Genomic DNA, 21,531 nt, shown 5'->3' with positions numbered 1-21,531 from the left:
TATATATTTGGGATACTAATGCTTGAGCAGGTATGTTATCTGCAAATATCCTCTTCCATTCAGTAAGCTGTCTTTTAATTTTGTTGATTGCTTCTTTTGCTGTGTAGAAACTTTTTTTTTTTTAAATATTGTTTATTTATTTGACAAGGAGACCGAGAACACAAGCAGGGGGAGCAGCAGTGGAAGAGGGAGAAGCAGACTCCCCGCTGAGCAGAGAACCTGATGCAGTTCTCAGTCCCAGGATCCTAGGATCATGACCTGAGCTGAAGGCAGAAGCTTAACAACTGAGCCACCCAGGCGCCCCTAGACAAACTAATTTTTAAACCAAAGACTGTAATAAGAGATGAAGGACACTGTATTATGATAAAAGGGTCTATCCAGCAAGATCATCTAACAATTGTAAATATTTATGTCCCTAACTTGGGAGCAGCCAAATATATAAACCAATTAATAACAAAATTAAAGAAACCCACTGATAATAATAATACAGTAATAGTAGGAGACTTTATTTTTTTTTTAAAGATTTTATTTGTTTATTTGACAGAGAGAGATCACAAGTAGGCAGAGGCAGGCAGAGAGAGAGAGAGAGGAGGAAGCAGGTTCCCTGCTGAGCAGAGAGCCCAATGCAGGACTCCATCCCAGGACCCTGAGATCATGACCTGAGCCGAGGGCAGAGGCTTAACCCACTGAGCCACCCAGGTGCCCCAGTAATAGTATGGGACTTTAACACCCCACTCACAGCAATGGACAGATCATGTAAGCAGAAGATCAATAAAGAAACAAGGGCTTTGAATGACACACTGGACCAGATGGACTCAACAGATATGTTCAGAGCATTTCATCCTAAAGCAGCAGAATACACATTCTTCTCAAGTGCTCATGGAACATTCTCCAGAACAGATCACATACTGGGTCACAAATCAGGTCTCAACTGGTACCAAAAGACTGAGATCATACCATGCATATTTTCCAAGCACAGTGCTATAAATTTTGAAGCCAACCACAAGAAAAAAATTGGTTAAATACATGGAGGTTAAAGAGCATCCTACTGAAGAATGAATGGGTCAACCAGGAAATTAAAGAAAACTTTAAAAAATACATGGAAGCAAGTGAGAATGAAAACATGGCAAGTTCAAAACCTTTGGGATGCAGCAAAGGCAATCCAATGAGGTAAGGATATAGCGATACAAGCCTTTCTCAAGAAACAGGGAAAGTCAAATACACAACCTAACCCTGAACCTAAAAGAGCTGGAAAAAGAACAGCAAATAAAACCTAAATCCAAGGATTTAGAGAAATAATGGGAGAAGAGAAATAATAAAGATTAAAGCAACAATTAATTATATAGAAATGAAAACAAAACAGTAGAACAGATCGACAAACCTAGGAGCCAGTTCTTTAAAACAGTAAGACTGATAAACCCCTAACCAGCCTCATGAAAAAGAAAAGAGAAAGGGCCCAAATAAATAAAATCATAAATGAAAGATGAGCATTCACAACCAATGCCAAAGAAATACAAACAATTCTAAAAGAATATTATGAGCAATTTTATACCAACAAATTGGGCAATCTGGAAGAAATGGATAAATTCCTAGATATATATAAACTACCAAAACTGAAAGGAAAGAGGAAGAAACAAAAAATTTGAAAAGACCCACAACCAGCAAAGAAGTTGAATCAGTCATTAAAAATCTCCCAACAAACAAGAGTCTAGGGTCAGATGGCTTCCCAGGGGAATTCTACCAAACATTTAAAGAATTAGTACCTTTTCTTCAGAAGCTGTTCCAAAAAATTGGAATGGAAGCATAACTTCCAAACTCACTCTATGACGCCAGCGTTACCTTGATTCCAAAACCAGCACAGACCCCACTAAAAAGGAGAATTAGAGACCAATATCGCTGATGAAATGGATGCAAAAATTCTCACCCAAATACCAGCTAATGGGATCTGACAGCACATTAAAAGAGTTATTCACCACGACCAAGTGGGATTGATTCCTAGGCTGCAGGGGTGATTCAACATCCACAAATCAATATGATATACCACATAAATAAAAGAAGAACAAGAACCATATGATCCTCTCAATGGATGCAAGAAAGCATTGGACAAAATACAGTGTCCTTTCTTGATAAAAACTCTCCACCATGTAGGGATAGAGGGAACATACGTCAATATCACAAAAGCCATATATAAAAGACCCACAGAGAATATCATCCTCAATGGGGAAAAAAAATCCTGGAGAAGAACTCGGGTAGCAATCTCTTTGATCTCAGCCACAGCAACTTCTTGCTAAACATAGCAAAGGAAAAGCAAAAATGAACTACTGGGACTTCATCAGGACAAAAAGCTTTGGCACAACAATGGAAATAGTCAATAAAACTAAAACACAACCTATGGAATAGAAGAACATATTTGCAAATGTCTTATCAGATAAAGGGCTGGTATCCAAAATCTATAAAGAATTTATTAGACTCAACACCCAAAAAACAAAGAATCCAGTCAAGAAACATGCAGAAGACATGAACAGACATTTCTGCAAAGAAGACATCCAGATGGCCAACAGATCATTGTCGAGAAAAAGTGCTCCATATCACTTGGCATCAGGGAAATACAAATCAAACCACAATGAGACACCACCTCACACTGTCAGAATGGCTAAAATTAACTCAGAAAAAAACAGATGTTGGTGAGGATGCAGAGAAAGAGGGGCCCTCTTACACTATTGGTGGGAATGCCAGCTGGTGTAGCCGCTCTGGAAACAGTATGGAGATTCCTCAAAAAGTTTAACAGAGCTACTCTACGACCCAACAATTGCACTAGTAGGTATTTATCTAAAGGATACAATAATGCTGGTTCCAAAGGGCACCTGCACCCCAGTGTTTATAGCAGCCATGTCCACAATGAGCAAATGTCCACAAAGGAGCCCAGATGTCCATCAACAGATGAATGGATAAAGAAGATGTGGTATATAAATGTGAGACACACGTGCGCGCGCGTGCACACACACACACACACCCCAGAATATTACACAGCCATCAAAATGAATGAATCTTGCCATTTGCATGCAATGATGTGGCTACAACTAGAGAGTATTACGCTACGTGAAATAAGGCAGTCAGAGAAAGACAAATACCATATGATTTCACTCACGTGTGGAATGTAAGAAACAAAACAGATGAACATGGGAAGGGAAGGAAAAATAAAATGAAAACAGAGAGGGAGGCAAACCATAAGAGACTCTTAACTCTAGGAAACAAACAGTGGGTTGCTCGAGAGGAGAGTGGGGGATAGGGTAACTGGGTGATGAGCATTAAGGAGAGCACTTGGATGTGATGAGCACTGGGTGTTCTATGCAATTGACGAATCACTAAATTCTACCCCTGAAACTAATAATAATAGTATATGTTACCTAAATTGTATTTAAATAAAATTTTTTTAAAGATTTTATTTATTTGACAGACAGAGATTACAAGTAGGCAGAGAGGCAGGCAGAGAAAGAGGAGGAAGCAGGCTCCCCACAGAGCAGAGAGCCTGATGTGGGGCTCGATCCCAGGACCCTGGGATCATGACCCGAGCCAAAGGCAGAGGCTTTAACCCACTGAGCCACCCAGGCGCCCCTTAAATAAAATTTTTTAAAAGTATACAAAGATATAAGAAACAACCAGATAAATCTGGAAGGTTGAATATTGTGCAAAACTAGCCTAACTACACAAGCCAGTATCATTTAAATAAAAAACGTCACAGACAAAACCAGATGAAGCGGGAGGATTCACAGGTGTAACTGTCATTTGGGGGCTAATTCAGGAAACAGGAGTGTGTTCTGGGTATTAGATCAGATGAAGATTTACTGTAAACTAGAGATTCTCTGCCAGGAAAAAAAAGGTCATAAAACGCTATGATTTCATCATATATATACTATGAGCTCACGCAGGCTAAAGCGAACACATGTACACGGAAAGCTTATGTATTAAGGTGTATTCGTGTATTACATAGTTCTGAGCCTATGGTGAAAGGATGTTTTACTTTGTTTTTATCTCTCCCCAATTTTCCCATTTTCTACAAAGCATAGACAGTGTCTCTACAATAGTAAATGACGATGTTTGAAATGAATCTAAACACACATTTCAGCGGGGCAGTAAGTCCTATGCATACCATTTGTGTTATGAGTTAGAAACTGATAACTGCTTTCAGAGAGATGCAAAGAAATGGCTTTGGAATCAGGAGTAGTCAAAGCTACTTTCCCTTTATTAGAGAAACAAGGAAAGCTCCTTTAGGGCGTTAGGAAGGACGATGGAAAGGTCTAGAACTGCACTACCCAATGTAGCTATTAGCCATGTGTGGCTATTTGAGTTTAAATGAATTCAGAGTCAATAAAATTTAAGATTCAATTCTTTAGTCACACCAGCCACATTACAAACGTTCGAGAGCCCCAGGGGGCCGGCGGCTGTGTTGGTGACGCGGCCAGGCATCAGGAATGAGCCGGTGCGCCGTACCGTGTGGCGCGGATACCGAACTAGCGGGGCAAAGAAGGCCCATAGGAGAGCTACGGAGGTGGGTGCAGCTGTGCCTCCTCTCCCCGCTCCCCGGGACCCACGCACTCCACTGCTGCCTCACACCGCTCGGACACGGGCGGCAGCTCACCGGTTCCCCAGGGAAGAACGCTTCCAGCCGGTCCCAGAGGAGTACTGGCCGGCACCCCACGCCGGCTCGCAGCTCTCCCACCAGCTCGCGTTGCAGGCTGTTTTCAAGGACGTCTGTAGAGCAAACAGCCCTGGAAGACAGGGTATCTCTCTCGGGGCGGAAGGCAGATTTGGTTCCTGTCCAGCATAATATATCAGTGTCTACCCCCAGCTAAGGGGTGGGCGGGTTTGCAAACACCGCTCTCGGGACGCGGGGGGTTTCCTAACGCGGGACTCCTCAGCTCTAGCGAATCCACTGTGCACCCTGCATTGCCTTGGGCCCACTTCAACGTCACCCTCACGGCATCTGGGGAACAAGGGAACCAACATGAACAGGACATTCGAGCTGCCGCTGTGCTCTGCCCTGACCCAAGGGTCGTCTGCCAGGATCACTTGTTAGCTTGCAAGAAGACGGAGGAGCACACTCGCCACGGGTTTTAAAAATTCACACAACCACCCGCTCCTTTGAGCTTCTCGTGTCACATGAACAAGTTCTGTCAGGAACCAAGGGGATCTCTGGGGCATCTCTTGGGGCCCATGGGCAACAGATAAAAGTTAAGAGAAGAGAGCAGGAGGGGCAACAGCCCAAACGCTTCCCTGGCACGCTGGACCCCCACTTGGTAAGGAAGCAGTCTCTCGGGCATTCACTGAGCACAAGGGAAATGCAACCGGCCCGGTCAAAGGAGAAAATTATAAAGACCAACCACAGTGGGTGACCAGGTACAAACGAGGACAGTTGTATCTAGGCAGATCATCCTCCCCCGCTCCTCCAGCTACTTCCAGAAGACAGGCCGGCGACAGGGAACCTTGTAACTGCATCCTTGGGCCCGAGATCTCGGAACGGTGCTCCCCCTTCTCGAGGAGCAGGTGCGCAAATGCAGCCTCCCCTGCAGGAGCAGCAGCTTCGCAACACACCAGGCGGAAGTCAACGTTCTGTTCACGTTACTGCTGGAGAGAGCAGGCAGGGGCCAGCGCACCGCACTTCCCAGACTCCCCGATCTGAAGGAACCCACCAAGGAGACGCGCTTACACGATCTGCGGAAGACAAGAAGGAGGGACCACGCCTCCTCTCTGGCAGCCGCAGGCAGGCACGAGGGCAGACCACACACATCAAGTCTGCAGCGGCTCCCAGCAGGCTCCGGGGACACCCGCTTCAGTGCTGCGGCGCCCAGGTCACAAGCAGCGTCCTCTGAGGCCAGCGCCTTCCGACTCCTCAAAGCCAGAAGCAATTCTCTGCCTTCACTCCCGCAGGCCTCTCAATGGCTCTGTGAGCATTTAGTTCATTTCCTTTACTAGATCTGTTCTCGCTACAATCCCCAGGGCGGGTCTGTTTTCCTGACCAACACAGACCGGCAGGTGGAAATCATGGCGGGGGGGGGCGGGGTGCGGCAGCCCACCGTGCACGAGGTTACAAGAGAAGGAAAAGTTGAGCAAGTGGGTCAAAACGATACTAAGCAGGCTCCTTCTCGGGTTCAGGGGCTTTATTCTACTACCCTCTGATCTAACAAACGCTGACCACGCAACTATCACACACCAGGCTCTACTCCCGCTATCGGAAAGAAAAACAGGCTCGCAGGTTGGGGGGACTGCGAGGATGAGCGAAAGTGACAGGACCTGATCTATCTGGGAACGGATGAGAGTGAAACCAGGAAGGGCACTAACATCCCTGAAATAGTATAAGGAGCCCAGGACAGTGGCTCACACCAAGGCATAGCAGTATGAGCGGTGAAAAGAAGTCACATTCTGGATACATCCGAAAAGAAAATTTGCTTGGGGACGAGAAATGGGACAGGGGGATAAACAGGGGAGGAAAAATGACCCCCACGTTTCCAACCCGAGCAAACAATAGAACCACCGTTAACTGACAGTAAAGACTGAGGGAAACACAGTCAGGGGTGAAAATCAGAATTCAGTATCTGATATGCTAAGTTCAAGACACCTGTTACACACCCGGATGGGTAACGGAGAGCAACCATGACCCCCCGAGAAGGGAGCAGCTAGAAGAGAAGCCCGCTCCAGACACCAACCTGGTTAGCGTCAGGTAAGTGGACGGGCAAGGAGAGCAGGAGGGCTCCCTGGAAGCTGCTACTAGAGGAGAAAAAAAGTAGATGCAGTCAGTGCTCGAGAAAACCTGAACCTGGGAGGCGAGCAGTGAAAATGCCCTGGGACGGAGGTCCTCAGCGGAGCCAACGGCACTTGATGGGGTGTGGAAACTGGTGGAAATACTGTTGTTACTGACATGTTTGGAGGCACTGACAATAAGCAAGCGGAGCCACGGCTCAGGATAAATCCCACAGAAAAGAGGGGGTTCTACTTCCTTTCTTTTTTTTTTTTCTCTACTTCCTTTCAAATGACTCACCAGACCTCCATAATTGTGAAAAATCTGATCATCATTCTCTGAACCTAGATTCCAACTTCATATTGCTAATAAGATATTTTCTGTACAATTTTAACATACACTGAATTTTCCAGGAACGCAGCTACCATGTAAATTTTTCAAAAATTAAAAAAAAAAAAACAATCTTGGAACACCTGGGTGGCTCAGTCAGTTACGCGGCTGCCTTCAGCCCAGGTCATGATCCCAGGGTCCCGGGATCGAGTCCCGCATCGGGCTCCTCACTCAGTGAGGCGTCTGCCTTTCCTCTGCCTGCTGCTCCCACTGCTTGCAGCTTCTCTCTCCGACAAGTAAATAAAGTTGGAAAAAAGGAAGAAGAGAGAACACTCTCTCTTATGCAAAACATTCTCCAAGAAATTTCACCATTTTGAAAAACCGTGGCATAGGAAATAACGCAGTTTTCTAATGCTTAAGTCCCCAGCAAAACTCCTGCGTCTGTGTTATCTGTAGGCGTCACCTACAAGTGCATTACAGGAGAGACTCAAGACGCTCTTGGTAGACTTAGCACCAAATATTACATAACAGACACATGAAATGCAGGATTCTCACGGATCAAAGCCATTTTAAAATTATGACAGTCATCTTACACGTTGTTAGCTTTTATGGCATAAGGACAGGTCTCTATCTTGCAATAATTATTTGAAATTGAACTTATTTTGGGGGAGGTGGCCTGCCATTTTAAAATCTTACTCTGAGCCTGTCACCAGAGGTCCAGCACACTTCTCTCAGCCACTCTTACCACATTTTCTGCTTCCAACTCATCCTCTGTTTCTACTGACACTTAAAGGATTTTGTAACAAATTGGACACAGGGCTCTCAACAAGATCTGGAATTTCAAGGCAGGAATTTTCTACAACAATTTGTCTCCCCTCCTCCCAAATGACAACAGAGAAAATTTTTCTTTCTCAACACTCACAAACGAGATACCACTCATTTACAAGTACATCTACATTTTTCATTTTTCTAATTTGATAGTCTACAGTTGATGGGTACATAGCCCTATTTCGATTAGGGTTATCTTCCTCTTTCTGTTATTATACCTAAATAATTCTGCCTTGCTATTACCCCTTCTACAGAATAACTCCTGTTTATCTCTCCTCGCTACAAACTTGTCCGTTATAAGCAGGTAGAAGTAGCTCCTAATTTACTATGCCTTCTAACACAGTAGTGCCTAAGCATCTTGTAAGAAATACAAACTATTTTAATACAAAGTACTTCCTTTTTTCTGTCCTTCCATCACAGCTAGAGCAGAACACTGACTTTTTCAATTACGTACGTGAAATTATATTTGTAAATCTGTGAATTTAATCTAGAATGGCCAAAGGGAATTATAAAACACTGGTTATAAGCAGAAAGCACTGAGTCTGACATTACTGAAAATCAGTGGATTGGAAGAGACAAGTACTGGATGTGAAAAGGGTTTACAGAAAGAAAAGACTGGTGAGCACAAGAAGGCGCCGGACGGCAGAGTCAGAAACGCCTCAGGATGCTCCTGCCCCTGCGGGTGAAGGCGGAAGAGCAGCAGTGAAAAAGGAGAGTTTCTCAGCTATTCACAGGCAACAGCAACAGCACGAAGGAGCGGACAGCAGGAACACGCGGCCCAGAGGAGTGCTGAGAAGATACTATATTCCGAAAACAACAGGAGCTGGGGCAGCAGGCTCCTTACTGAGGAGGGCCATCAACGCACGGCGCCACCAAGCAAAGGTCAAATACGGACTAGGACATCGAGGGCAGGGCCATTCCGGGAGAAAGGTGAAGACAAAAGGTTGTTTCCTCGCCAGGTACGAGACGAGGCAGGAGTCACGAAGGACAAGAAGGTACAAGATGAAGGACGGGACACACAAACGTGAAGTAACAGACAGCAGGAGGCAGCGGTGTGGACTGAGGGTAGAGATGTTTAAGAGCAGGACAGAGAACAGAAAAAGGCAAGCATGCCTGGAGAAGAAAGTCCAGCTTTATTCAAAACGGCCTGGTGTGGGCTAACCGAAACCGCAAGCACAGATCTTTGTGGGGAATACTCCGTGGGGACAAGCCAGGTTAGAGAAGGCCCAGAAGACGCCAGTGGAGGTCCTGTGACCCCGGAAGCCCAGCTACGAGGCCTACAGCACCTCCGCTCCTGGCGACGCGGCCGCCAACAGCCGTGGGGAGTTAAACCATACGTGCGATAAAGAACTAGTATCCTGGGGCCCCTGGGTGGCTCAGTCGGTTAGGTGACCACCTTCAGATCAGGCCCATGATTCCAGGGTCCTAGGATGAAGCCCAGCATGCATCGGGCTCCCTGCACGATGGAGAGTCGGCTCCCCCTCTGCCCTTCCCCTGCTCATGCTCTCACACTCTTTCTCGCTCTCTCTCAAATAAAATAAAATCTTAGGGAAAAAAAAAAAAAGAACAAGCATCCAGAAGACATGAACGACTCTTGCAGCCCAACAATATAAAGGCAAAGAACCTAACGTTAAAATGGCAAGGGACCCGAACAGACATTTCTCCAAAGAAGATTCACAACTGTCCAGTCAGTACACACAAACAGAGTCAACGACATTTGTCATTAAGGGAAAAGTAAGTGCAAATCAAAATCACTGTGAGATAAACCATTTCACACCCACAAGGATGACTATAACCAAAAAGATGGAAAAGAACAAACGTTATATAAAGAACACTAAACTGGGACCCTCGAACAATGCCGGTGGGAATGTAAAATATAATGGTACAGCCACTTTGGAAAATAGTTTTGCAGTCCCTCAAATGATTTAAACATAGTAACCATGACCCACAAATTCCACTCGTAGGTATATAACCAAAGCACAAAAAAACACGTCCACATAAAAACTTGTACACAGAAGGATGTTCACAGAAGCATCATTCATAAATTCCAAAAAGGGGAAGCAAACCAAATGTCCACCAACAGACGGCCAACAACGAAATGGGCTATAGCTATACACAGACTATTACTCGGCCATAAAGAGGAACGGAATACCGATATAAATTATCACACGCACGCACCTTGAAAACATGATGCTAGATGGGAGAAGCCAGACAGAAGGCCACATAATGTGCGAACGTCCAGGTGAGGGGGTGTTTATGAAGATAGTAAGTAGATTAATGGGGCTTCAAGGCTGGGAGGAGAAGGGAGAATGAAGACGGATGGTTACTGGGTGCATGAGTTCTTTCAGAGGGGACAAAAATGTTCTAAAGTCAGACTGTGATAATATTTGCACAGCCCCGTGAATGTACTAAAACCCATTCAACTGTGCACTTTAAATGCGGGAGCTGTATGATAGGTAAATTATATTTCAATAAAGCTGTTTAAAAATGCCATCTTACTTGAATTTATGGAAGTGACTGAGTGCCAGCCCACCGGAAGAGGCCAATGCCAACGAAAGAACACACCACTGACATCTCTCAAGACAAGGAGGGCACGCACACCACACAGGGTGAGAGGAGCAGCAGGTCTGCTCAGGAGGCAGAGAGAGGAGCGGGGGAAAGCGTAGGCCAGAACTTTTATTGGGGTTTCTGCAGGAAAGGCGAGCCAGGACAGGGTAAACGATGCAGGACTGGCTTATTTGAATAATTCAGGCTGTAGCGCTGTCTCTAGTCTACCCGTACCTGGCCCTGGGATAACGCCGCACAGGGAAAATACTGGCCTGGTGTGTGAGCTAGATAAGGAGGTAACTGAAGGCTGAAGGTTCCGGAGTGGGTGATTTGCACATGAAAGGCATACTCCAGGCAGGATGTTATTATCTTTAGGAATTAGCTGGCCCTGGGAGGGACAGTTTCTCCCCAGGTCTGTAAGGCCCCCAAAAGCCGGAGCATCGAGAATACACAAAATAAGAAAATATAGTTAATCTAACTGATCCTGTGATGAATGGATGCCAAAGAGACAAATACAGCATCTGAGGAGACAGAATAAATGCATACAACAGAAATTCACAGGGTGATTCTAGAATTTATATGGAAACACAAAAGACCCAGAAGGGTGGAAACTAGATTGGAAATTAAAAAAAAAAAAAAAAAAACAGGACAGAGAACTTACACTGCGTAATTTCAGACTTACTACAAAGCCACGGTTATTAAGACAATTGTGGTATTGGCAAAAGGACAGACAAAGACACCAATGAACAGAATAAGGAACCCAGAAATGGGACTACCCATAGACAATGACTGATATTTACAAAGGCCTAAAGTAATGCAATGGCTAAAGGAAATTCTTTTCAACAAATGGTGCTACAACACCTGAATATCCACATGGGGGCAGGTAAAGGAATAAGTCTTGACCTTGATCTCACACTATTCATAAAAATCAATTCAAGGTGAAATCAAAGACCTAAAACATAATAGTTTAAATTATATATGAAGCTTTCACAAAAAAAAAAAAAAGACACAGTATCTTTGTGACTTTGAAGTTGGCAAAGATTCCTTAATATATAAAGAACACTAAACAAACAAAAAACTAAAAGAAACAAAATGCACTAACCGCTAAAAAAAAAATAAGACAATTTGGACTTTATTCAAATTTAAGACTTCAAAAGATACCATTTGGGAAATGTAAAAAGGGAGCCGCAGATTAGGAAAAAATGTGCACAGTGCATATTGGGGGAAACGACTCATTTCCACAACAGGAAGGACTCCTACAAATCAACAGTATCATGTTAAACAACCTAATTTGGACAACAGACACTTTACAAATAGAACAGCCCATGTTCACATGAAAAAAGGCACGCCTCGTCATCAGCAGTCATCTGCAACATGCAAACTAAAGCCACAATGATCGCACTTTACACTCCCTAGAATGGCTAAAATTAAAAAGACTTTCAATACCACAGACTGGTGAGATCATGTTCCAACTGGAACTTTCAGAAATTGCCAATCCAAGTATGAAACAGTACAGCCACACTGAAAATAGACTGAGTTTTTTCCGAAGGTAAAATATATACCTACCCTACGACCTAGCAGTTCCCACGTTGGGGTGTGGACCCAAAGAAAACTGAAACACATGTTCATAACAAAGTGTTGTATAAGAAGCCTCATGGCAGTTTTAGTCATAATAGCCAAACACTGAAAGCAAGCCACTGCCTCTCAACAGACTAAACACTGTGGTACTTCCACATCACTGAGCAGTGCCCAGCAATAAAAACGGATCAATTACTGACATGTACTACAACACGGATGACCCTCACAAACATTACGTTGACTTTAAGAATCCACTTGCCAAAAAATACACATTATGATTCCATTCGTATGAAATTCTAGAACAGGCAGAACTAAACTAGACAGCAACTAGAACAACTGTTCCTGGCTGTGGGGGGCGCTGCTGGCTGGACATGGACACGGTGAACTTACCAGGGTGAGGAACATGGCCGGTATATATCTTAATTTGGGTGGTGGAGAAGGTTTTTTGTTTTTTTTTTTAAACATCCATCAATATACACTGAACTCATTTAGCAAATTTATTCAAAATCATTACTTTAAATGTAAATCATTCTTTAAAATGGTAAAATTCATTGGCTGCGTATCATAGCCATACAAAAGTTGCATGAAACAGAAATAACATTTAAATAAAAATAAATACCTTTGTCCATCTACAAAGCTTCACCCCGGAGTGGCTCCCAATCAACTGATACCCTAAACAGAAAAAGAACACAACACTGAATTGACTCAAAGCCTCATATTAATAGGTGATTAAAACACTGTAACAAGGGCACCTGGGTAGCTCAGTGGGTTAAGCCTCTGCCTTCAGCTCAGGTCATGGTCTCAGGGTCCTGGGATTGAGCCCCGCATCGGGCTCTCTGCTCAGCGGGGAGCCTGCTTCCCTGCCCCCCTCCTCCTGCCTCTCTGCCTACTTGTGATCTCTGTCTGTCAAATAAATAAATAAAATCTTTAAAAAAAACAAAACTATAACAAAATCATTTTTCTTTCCTTAAATGATGGCAGGCAACAACCCAGTGGCAAAAACACAGGTTTAAAGGTTTACTTCACCAGGATGATCAAACACCTTAAAATGTATATGCATGTAATAACAGAGACTAGAAATACATACGGAAACAAGAGGCTAATACAAAATCATAGAAACTTTTCACATCTTTCAGTATCTAACAGATCCCACAGACAGAAACTCACTGGAGATCTAAGATCGAAACAACACAGTAAAGCGACAAAGAACACAGAGTATTACAGGCAACACCTACAGAATGACACCTACAGAATGCGCGGGCTTTTGGAGGACGCAGGGAAACTTTGTTAAAAACAAAAAACACATGCTGGGCGTAAAGCAAAAGCAAGAACAACAGACTGGGGAACTCGCAACAGTAATCTTTGAAAAAAGATGAAGAATCAGATGGCCAAAAGAAGACTGAAATAAGGAAACACTGCCCCAAGAAGTGGAAGATAAAATTCTAGGAACCATAACCTAACATGAATTCTCAGCACCACTCCATAACCCAGCATTTAGAATTCGTGAGCCACGGAAGACATAAAAAGCGTGGAAAAGCCATGCCAAAGTGATCACATCTCCTTTTGTAATGACCCAGAAGAGCAAACAAGTAGAACATTCTGATTTCAGGAAGCATTTAACAAAGTTTCTCACAAGGCTTCAAGTAACAAGCCACAATTAGGAGTCTCTTACACAAAAAGACTCTTGACTTGCAGACGAATGAGGCAAAAGGCGAAATCTAGTCTGGATGGTGGCAGAAGTGGCTCCATGGCTGGTTAAACTCCCGTATTCACAGGGTGACGATTCATGGAACAATGTCAATGTGGATTACAAGTCTCTCGTGGCAATACGACACAGCTTTGTCTTTTACCGTCTTCCACATTCACGTAAATATCCTGCACATTAATAAGGCTCTTCGTTTCTATCTGAAGACAGAACTGAGTCCACCGGAGCGAGTAAGCTCAGACGCAGAATGAGCATTTAAAAGATTCCCGGAGAAAATCCTAGTTCTTCTGGATTTCTACATTATATGTTCTTGAGACCATTATCATAGAAATCACGCTCTATTATGTTAGTGCTTCATGTTCTTCTCTTCCAAGATACACAGGGTTTTACAAAATTTTCATTAGACAGGTATGAAGAAGACCGCAGAGTACAGGTCGGACAGACCTGCGGCTGACCACCATGCCAAGATAAGCTGAAGGACTGCAGCCGCTAAAAATCACAGTGCACAATTCTGTTCTAACCAAGATTAAGTGACAGAGGATTTACTCTCCCACCTGAAATGCCAAAAATGGAACAAAATATATGACCCAACAGTTTCCAAGACATGAAACATCGGCAACAAGGGACAGTAATAGGGAGATGGGAAACACACAAGATGAGCCCAGCATTCCCAGAGCTTACTGCCTTGCAAGTTTCCAGGTCATGCCGCGGGAAGGGGCAATCCAAGAACAGCTCAGTACTCTCTGAGGTAAGGACATGAAAGCCAAGAGTCCGGGGAGCCCGCATGGCTAGAGTTTGAAGAACGAAGTACCAGAGAGTCAAGAGTTGCACAGAGATTCAACCCAAGAATCTGCGGAGGATTCCCAGGAATATCTAGCGGAGGACTGCCTAGTGCGATAGTGAGAGAAAAACTCATGGAGAATGAGAAAGAATCATCTGAAAGGCCTAGAGGTACGCCTTGCACTCAGCTGGCTGGGAACTGTCCCTCTCATACCAGTCGGAAGCTTAAGATTCACAAGGCACAGATGCCCCGATCATCAGAAGTAATTAGCCATATAGTGGGTGAGCTCTGGTCTCACTTGACGAGTCATAAAAGCCAGATTAAAAGGCTTAAACTGCTTCCAAGTAACTGCTCTTCATCTTAGAACTAAGCTTAAGAATGTTTACGGGAATACAAAAATATCCAGCACCCATTAAGGTTAAAGTAGACCTGGCATGCCATCAAAGACCACCAAGCACGCAACACAACAATGAAGAAATAACCCGCAACTAAACTGATCCAGAACTGACACACGGGTTGGAAGTACATTACAACAGTTGTTAATTATAATTTGTAGGCTCAAAACGTTAAGGAGAGACATGGAGACTATAAAAAGACCCACACTCAACTCCACAGATGAAGACTATAAACCAGAAGCTGAAAAACACAGACAGAATTAACGGAAGAGCAGACATCAGAGAAGAAAGATGACTACGTCAGACCCGAAGACACAGCAACAGAGGCTACGCGAAAATGAAAGCTAGAACAGAAAAAAGAATTTTAAATGAAAAGAGTATCCGTGAGCTATAGGTCAGACTCATGAAACTGAAGTCCCCAAGAAAGAGGAGAGGGAGGCAGTGACAGGAAAATATTTGAAGAAATAATGGCCAAAATTTTCCAAATTTGATTAAAACTATAAAATCCAGGAAGAAGAACCAGGAAGATTTTATATATATATACATATATATATAAATATATATATATAAATATATATATAAATATATATATATAAATATATATATAAATATATAAAATTTATATATATATAAATATATATATGAATATAAAAATATATATATATAAATATATATATGAATATATACATATAATAAGAACCAGGAAGCTCAACAAATCCCAAGTAGAAGCAACATGAAGAAAACGATGTTGAAACACATTGTAACTGAATTGCTCAGAATCGGTAATTAAGAGAAGATCTTAGAGGTAGCCCAAGGGTGAAAACATCACATCCAAAGGAACAAACGAAAGACGGAACACAAGCTTCATCAGAGGCAACAGGTGCAAGTCGACACCTAGAAGGCGCCAAAAGGGAAAAAGGCGTCAACCGACAATTCCACACCCATCAAACAACAGCCTTCAAAAATGAAGGCAAAACAAAGTCTCTTTCAGAGACACAAAAGAAAAGCTGAAATAATTAATCACCAAAAAGCCCACACAACACAAAATGCCAATCGAAGCCCATCAGGCAGGAAGAAAAGGCTGCCGGACAAACACCGACCTATGCAAGGGACCGAGAAGCACCAAGTGTGGCACCCACCTGAGTCAGTTCTGTAAGATTGTTACTAATTATTTTTAATGCAATAAAGTTACAGAAATAATTATGTAAGGTTGTTACTAATTATTTTAATTGTTCAATAAATTTACAGAAATAATTATGTAAGATTGTTACTAATTATTTTAATTTAATTGAATCCATGACTGACTATTCGAACCAAAATAACAACAGCGTAGTGTAGGTCTCTAACACACGTAAAAGTAAAACACGTAGCAGTTGCTTAGAGGCTGGCAAGGAGGCAAGAGACGTTTTACTCCTGAAGTCACTTCTCCCGCTTCTCCCGCAGGAAGAGGTGTATCATCCCAAAGATACACTGGGACAGGACACAGAGACACAGTGTAAAATTGCCAACCACCACCAAATGACAAGACAGTGCTGTAACTAATGAGCCAACAAGGATGTAAAACCGAATCATAAAAAAGTAATCCAAAGAAGGCAGAAACCAGGAAAGAAGGAAATCAAAGAACACATGAGCAAGTAGAAAACAGACAGCAGAAAGATTTGAACCTATCATAAAATCACTCTGAATAGTAAATAATCTCAATGTCCTTATTAAAAGCATATTACATATACATATTATATATATAAATACAAACATACACAAACATATATACACATGAGCTGAATATTCCTGTCCGTCTCCTCTAACAGGCTGATGGTTCCTTGAAGGAGAGACTGTATGTTGGTCTGCATTTCCACAACTATTACACAAAAGCTTCTCAATAAATACAGAAAGACTCGAGTGAGGGGAGGCAGTCAGTCTACTGACTCCCAACTGACCACTCTTTCTTCTATAGGAAATCAAAACTATTATTTGATCTCACGTTACAGGCTCCTTAGTAAGTGATGACCACAGAACCCCAGACATATGCTACAGAAAACACTTCAACTCAATCCAGCCTCATATCAACACGAGCTTTTTCCTGCATTTAATAACTTCCACTTGGGGTGCCTGGGTGGCTCAGTGGGTTAAAGCCTCTGCCTTCGGCTCGGGTCATGATCCCAGGCTCCTGGGATCGTGCCCCGCATCGGGCTCTCTGCTCAGCGGGGAGCCTGCTTTCTCCTCTCTCTCTGCCTGCCTCTCTGCCTGCTTGTGATCTCTGTCAAATGAATAAATAAAATATTAAAAAAAAAAAATTTAAAAAAAAATAATAATAACTTCCACTTAATAAACGACAATACATAAAGAAGCCCGCGACGGCATCTTCCGTCCGCATACCCGAGCCACACGGACACTAACAACCCAATAAACCAAGCAGAGGGGAAACGTGCTGGCCCAGCAGCCCACACACCAGTGATCCGTGGGAACAAGAGGGGGTTCCTCGACAGTGACGCATGACACAGCTGCTAGGCTGACCCCAGAAGGACCCCCAACCCTGCTTTCCCCGTGGCACTTCCAATTTAGGCTTCCTCGTCTAGGTATGAAATCAGAAGGCTTGTGGGGGTCGTCCTGGGACCGCACCGCCCGAGGATCCGCACCTTGTCGAGTGAGAGCCTCCCGGAGAGCGGGGGTTATCATAGCTCTTCGTTCGCCAGGGCCGTTCTTCCCCGAGCTCCTGACCAAGCCACTCTTCTCCTCTTGCTGCTCCTTCTCTCTCTGCGTGAAAATTAAAAGAACAAGTCAGCACGGGCAAGGGCACGAGAGTAACAGCACAGCACTCACGACCACACAGCGGCGAGGACAGGGCTCTCGCGAACCCCGGCCCCCAGACCCGGGCTCCTCCAAAACGATCATGGTCCCAGTCAGACGGCGATCGAAGAACGGCCAGCCTCATTTTTCTTTTTTCTTTCCAAAAAAGTAACTGCGCACTCCAACACATACACCCACCAAATATAAGTCAACGATCCACTCATCCAGCTGCCAATTATCCTTAGCAATCTGAGGGCAGACAGCTGCCGAAATTCATCAAGTCATTTCTCTGAATTTCAATTTCTCACCTGAAAAGGAGGAAGGTAGCATCTGGGGAGCAGGGATGTGTTAAGATTAAAAGAAATAAATCACCAGGCACCAAGCCTGATACATAACAGACTTCAGGAAGATGTAAGACTGCTGGTAAGACTGCAAAGCCCCAAAACAAGCCAAAATAGTGCTCTGAGCCGTTTGCTCAGAGACCAAATCACTACTCCACCTGTCGCCCTGATGGCTCCTTCTAGAAGATCCTGCGGGGAAAATGCGTCTTCAGTGAAAAAAAGAATCTGAAGGATAACACAAGACTGACTGTGTCTCGTTGTGACTGTGGCCCCTGAAAGTTCAGCAGCAAACTGACAACCACGTAAAGCCTCACGTCACGCTTGTCGTGGATTCTCTGCACGTGGCTTGACTGCACGATGACCTTCACCCTTTGAACTCATTTCTTCCTCTTTTTAAATCTTACCATATACACATAATTTTAAGTTCTCTCAATGTCTTTTCACAAGGTGGTGTAGCGCTTATCAGTAATTCCGAGGAAACACACAACATCTGTGTTACCCTTCAGAGGAGACACTTAGCGGGTCTTACTAGGAGATGCAGAAATTCAACATAATTCACCCTGGCAGCGGCCCCACCACCAAACCCATTTCCAGTGCCCAGTCCCTAGCAATCAGTAAGCAAATCTAACAGTAATATCCTTTCTGCCCAAAAGTGGGAACACCTCAGAGACCACAGGGCGACTGAAATGGGCAGCCAACTGAGACAGGAGGATGGTCCGTGTTTGAAGCCGACGGGGACTCACTGTATCATTCTGTCTACTTCTGCGAACATGCAAAGTTCTCTGTACAAAAAACGTAAAACGGATTATAAATTTTTTAGAAAGAAACAGAAAGGCTTATAAGCCAAAGAAATTTGAAGTTGATTTCTCTACCTTCCCTGTTACTTCAAGGATTTGCTCCAAAATGGAAGTCAGTAAAAAAGTACTTTAGAGACTCAAAGGGATCAAATGAGAAACAATGAACCCAAATTAACTCTACCTGTCCTAAAGTCAGCATTCCCAGTTACTAAATATAATCCAAATGCAAAGCTAATGAACAATTTTGCTTCTGTTAATACAGTTCTCAACTACACATTTTCCGATAGAGCTGAAAAAATTTATAAATAAGCATCAATGATTTTCTCGTCCATCATAAAATCCATTTAATGTTGGGTATTTTATCTAAAAAAATTTAGAAGTTTCAGTTAGTCTTTTAAAATATTTAAAATCAGGGGCACCTGGGGTGGCTCAGCTGGTTCAACACCTGACTCCTGATTTTGGCTCCGGTCAGCCTCAGGGTAGTGGGATCCAGTCCTGCGCTGGGCTCAGCACTGAGCAGGAAGACTGCTTGGGCTTCTGTGTCCCTTTCCCTCTGGCCCTGCCCCCTCTACTCTCGTGCTCTTCCTTGCTCTCTCTCTCTCAAAAAAAATAAAAATACAATTATTTAAAAATAAAAGAATCCTCTGGCTTTTTTTTGTTTTAAGTCTATTTCCGATCCAAAAACAAAGACGTGAGCTTAAAAAGGCAGTGTGTGGTACAGCGAGATGAGCTGACGCCAACAGCGAGTCCGAGTCTCTGGGTCACTGCACGGCAAGTTACTAGCACCCCACTAACCACGCGAGAAGGGCCAGGAGGTAGCAGTGTCTGCGCTCCAAAACCTCCATCTCCACAAAACATCACCAGCTGGTCTGCTTACCCCACGGCCACATCAATCCAAAGCTGGACTCAGAGCTCCAGAGACACCCACTTGTGGTCAAAAAGACACACTCCGACCCCTATGAAATGCAGACTCCTAGCACGGTGGTCATGGAGTACCATCCACGTCCCACTACAGAGAAGTTGTCCAGGAGAAAATATAAGTGTAGCTACTGCATTTCAACCATTCACATACAAAATTTAGATAGGAAAGCAATCAGAGGCCGTGATGAAAGGTCTTGAGCATTCAGGACAAACATTCACCCTTCTCTGTCTGCGGCAGTTCAGTCCCCCGCCTTCCGAACGCAGCAGTTACACTCTATTTCTGAAAAGAAAGGCCATGGTTCAGAACAGTCCCCAGGGAAGGGCAAAGCACCATTCCAATTCTAATTCTAATCTCCTGGGTGCGGACCCTGTTCACTGTTCGCCCCCAATACAGTAACGTAACAAACATACATATGTACGGTGGTTACACAGCCTAAGCCGAAGTAAGTGAAAATTCCACGGATGGCCAACCTTGATTCCTCCCTCCCCCGGACGCCCCACTGAACAATGAGTGACCAGTTCTGAAGCTTCACTTCCCACAGATCGGCTCAGTCCATGCACAAGGCCCTGGTTTCTCCGAAGGACAGGACAACTGTAAAAACCCTCTCCAACTTGTAATTCCATCCCTTTCCAACCCCCACACCCACCACGCCTGCCCTGAAAGAAAATGCACGTCCTCTCCAAGCTGCTGCTTCCCGACAAGCAAAGAAGAAAGCTGCTTATAAGCTAACTTCCTAGGCATTTAGGAAAATGATTATAAATAAGTGAAAAGTCCTTTAAAAACAGACAGCACTATATTAATCTTACATAATCTTGGGAGCAAAAGTGGTACTAATTTCCTTTTAAAAAAGAAGATACTAACAATATCGGCTAATTCATTTTCATACTGTCATGCCAGAAACCGCAGTACCATCCCAATTATCAACTAGGAAATAAACAAGGCAAAAAAAAAAAAAAAAAAAAAGTCATCCGTTAAAGATTTGAAGGTAAAATTCCACCTAGCCAGGTGCCAAACAGGTGTTTTGCCACAAACAAGTCTTTCATTACCAAAGTATACAGACGTTTCTTCTGGGGAAAAGAATCTGTTTAAATCCGTTTATTTTATTGATCCTTGCTTTATCATCCAGTGACTCCCTCCCTCAACAAGCCAGGCAGGAAGCCGTGGCCAGGCTCTCCGGAGAGGTCCTTCTCCTATACCGTCAGCTGGCTCAAGCCGGGGGCCTTGCTAGCCCAGGGTGGCACGCAGCCAATGTCTGGCCGAACAAATGAATGCTTCAAAACGTGCGCACAGCTAGTCCTAGCTCGAGAAATGCCCAGCTCACTACTCTCCATAATGATTCTAGACCTGGCAACTTTCAAGATTAAAACTCTCCTTTGGGTACTGAAACTAAAACTCCTTCTGCTGCAATTTAACCCCACTTCTGCAGGGTCCTATTTCTTTAAGAAAGGGACCCCTGTGGGGCACCTGGGTGGCCCAGCCCTTATGCGTCTGTCCTGCACTGTCCTGGGATCAAGCTCGCTTAACAGGAGGCCTGCTTCTCCCTCTTCTCTCCCCCTGCTTGTGTTCCCTCATTTCTCTGTCAAATAAATAAATAAAATCTTTAAAAAAAAAAAAAAAGGACTCCACCCCCATATACCACTTACTTGTCACAGCTCAGTTTTTAAATGACAAGGTTTCAATGGGACTCAAAGTTTCTCTGACGACTAGGTTTTAAGGATGCTTTCTGCACTTTCTGAAAAGCACCTTAACCAGATGTGTCAAATGGTTTTCCTCTGACCCCGTGA

The 21,531-nt window shown here is 43.8% G+C and overlaps 1 protein-coding gene across 1 annotated transcript in view; it reads right to left on the bottom strand.

Annotated features, from left to right (window-relative positions):
- LOC123934211 (S-adenosyl-L-methionine-dependent tRNA 4-demethylwyosine synthase TYW1-like) overlaps positions 1-21,531 on the bottom strand; it is a 200,662-nt gene that overhangs the window by 149,609 nt on the left and 29,522 nt on the right. The window contains exons 8-9 of the mRNA XM_045994245.1: positions 17,537-17,654; positions 12,639-12,691 (exon numbers count right to left, since the gene is read on the bottom strand). Of these exons, the coding sequence (XP_045850201.1) occupies positions 12,639-12,691; positions 17,537-17,654 (171 nt within the window). The remainder of the gene's footprint in view (positions 1-12,638; positions 12,692-17,536; positions 17,655-21,531) is intronic.

This window comes from Meles meles, chromosome 21, assembly GCF_922984935.1.
Source record: "Meles meles chromosome 21, mMelMel3.1 paternal haplotype, whole genome shotgun sequence".
NCBI classification, from domain to species: Eukaryota; Metazoa; Chordata; class Mammalia; order Carnivora; family Mustelidae; genus Meles; species Meles meles.
This window is presented reverse-complemented; position numbering and strand designations above follow the sequence as displayed.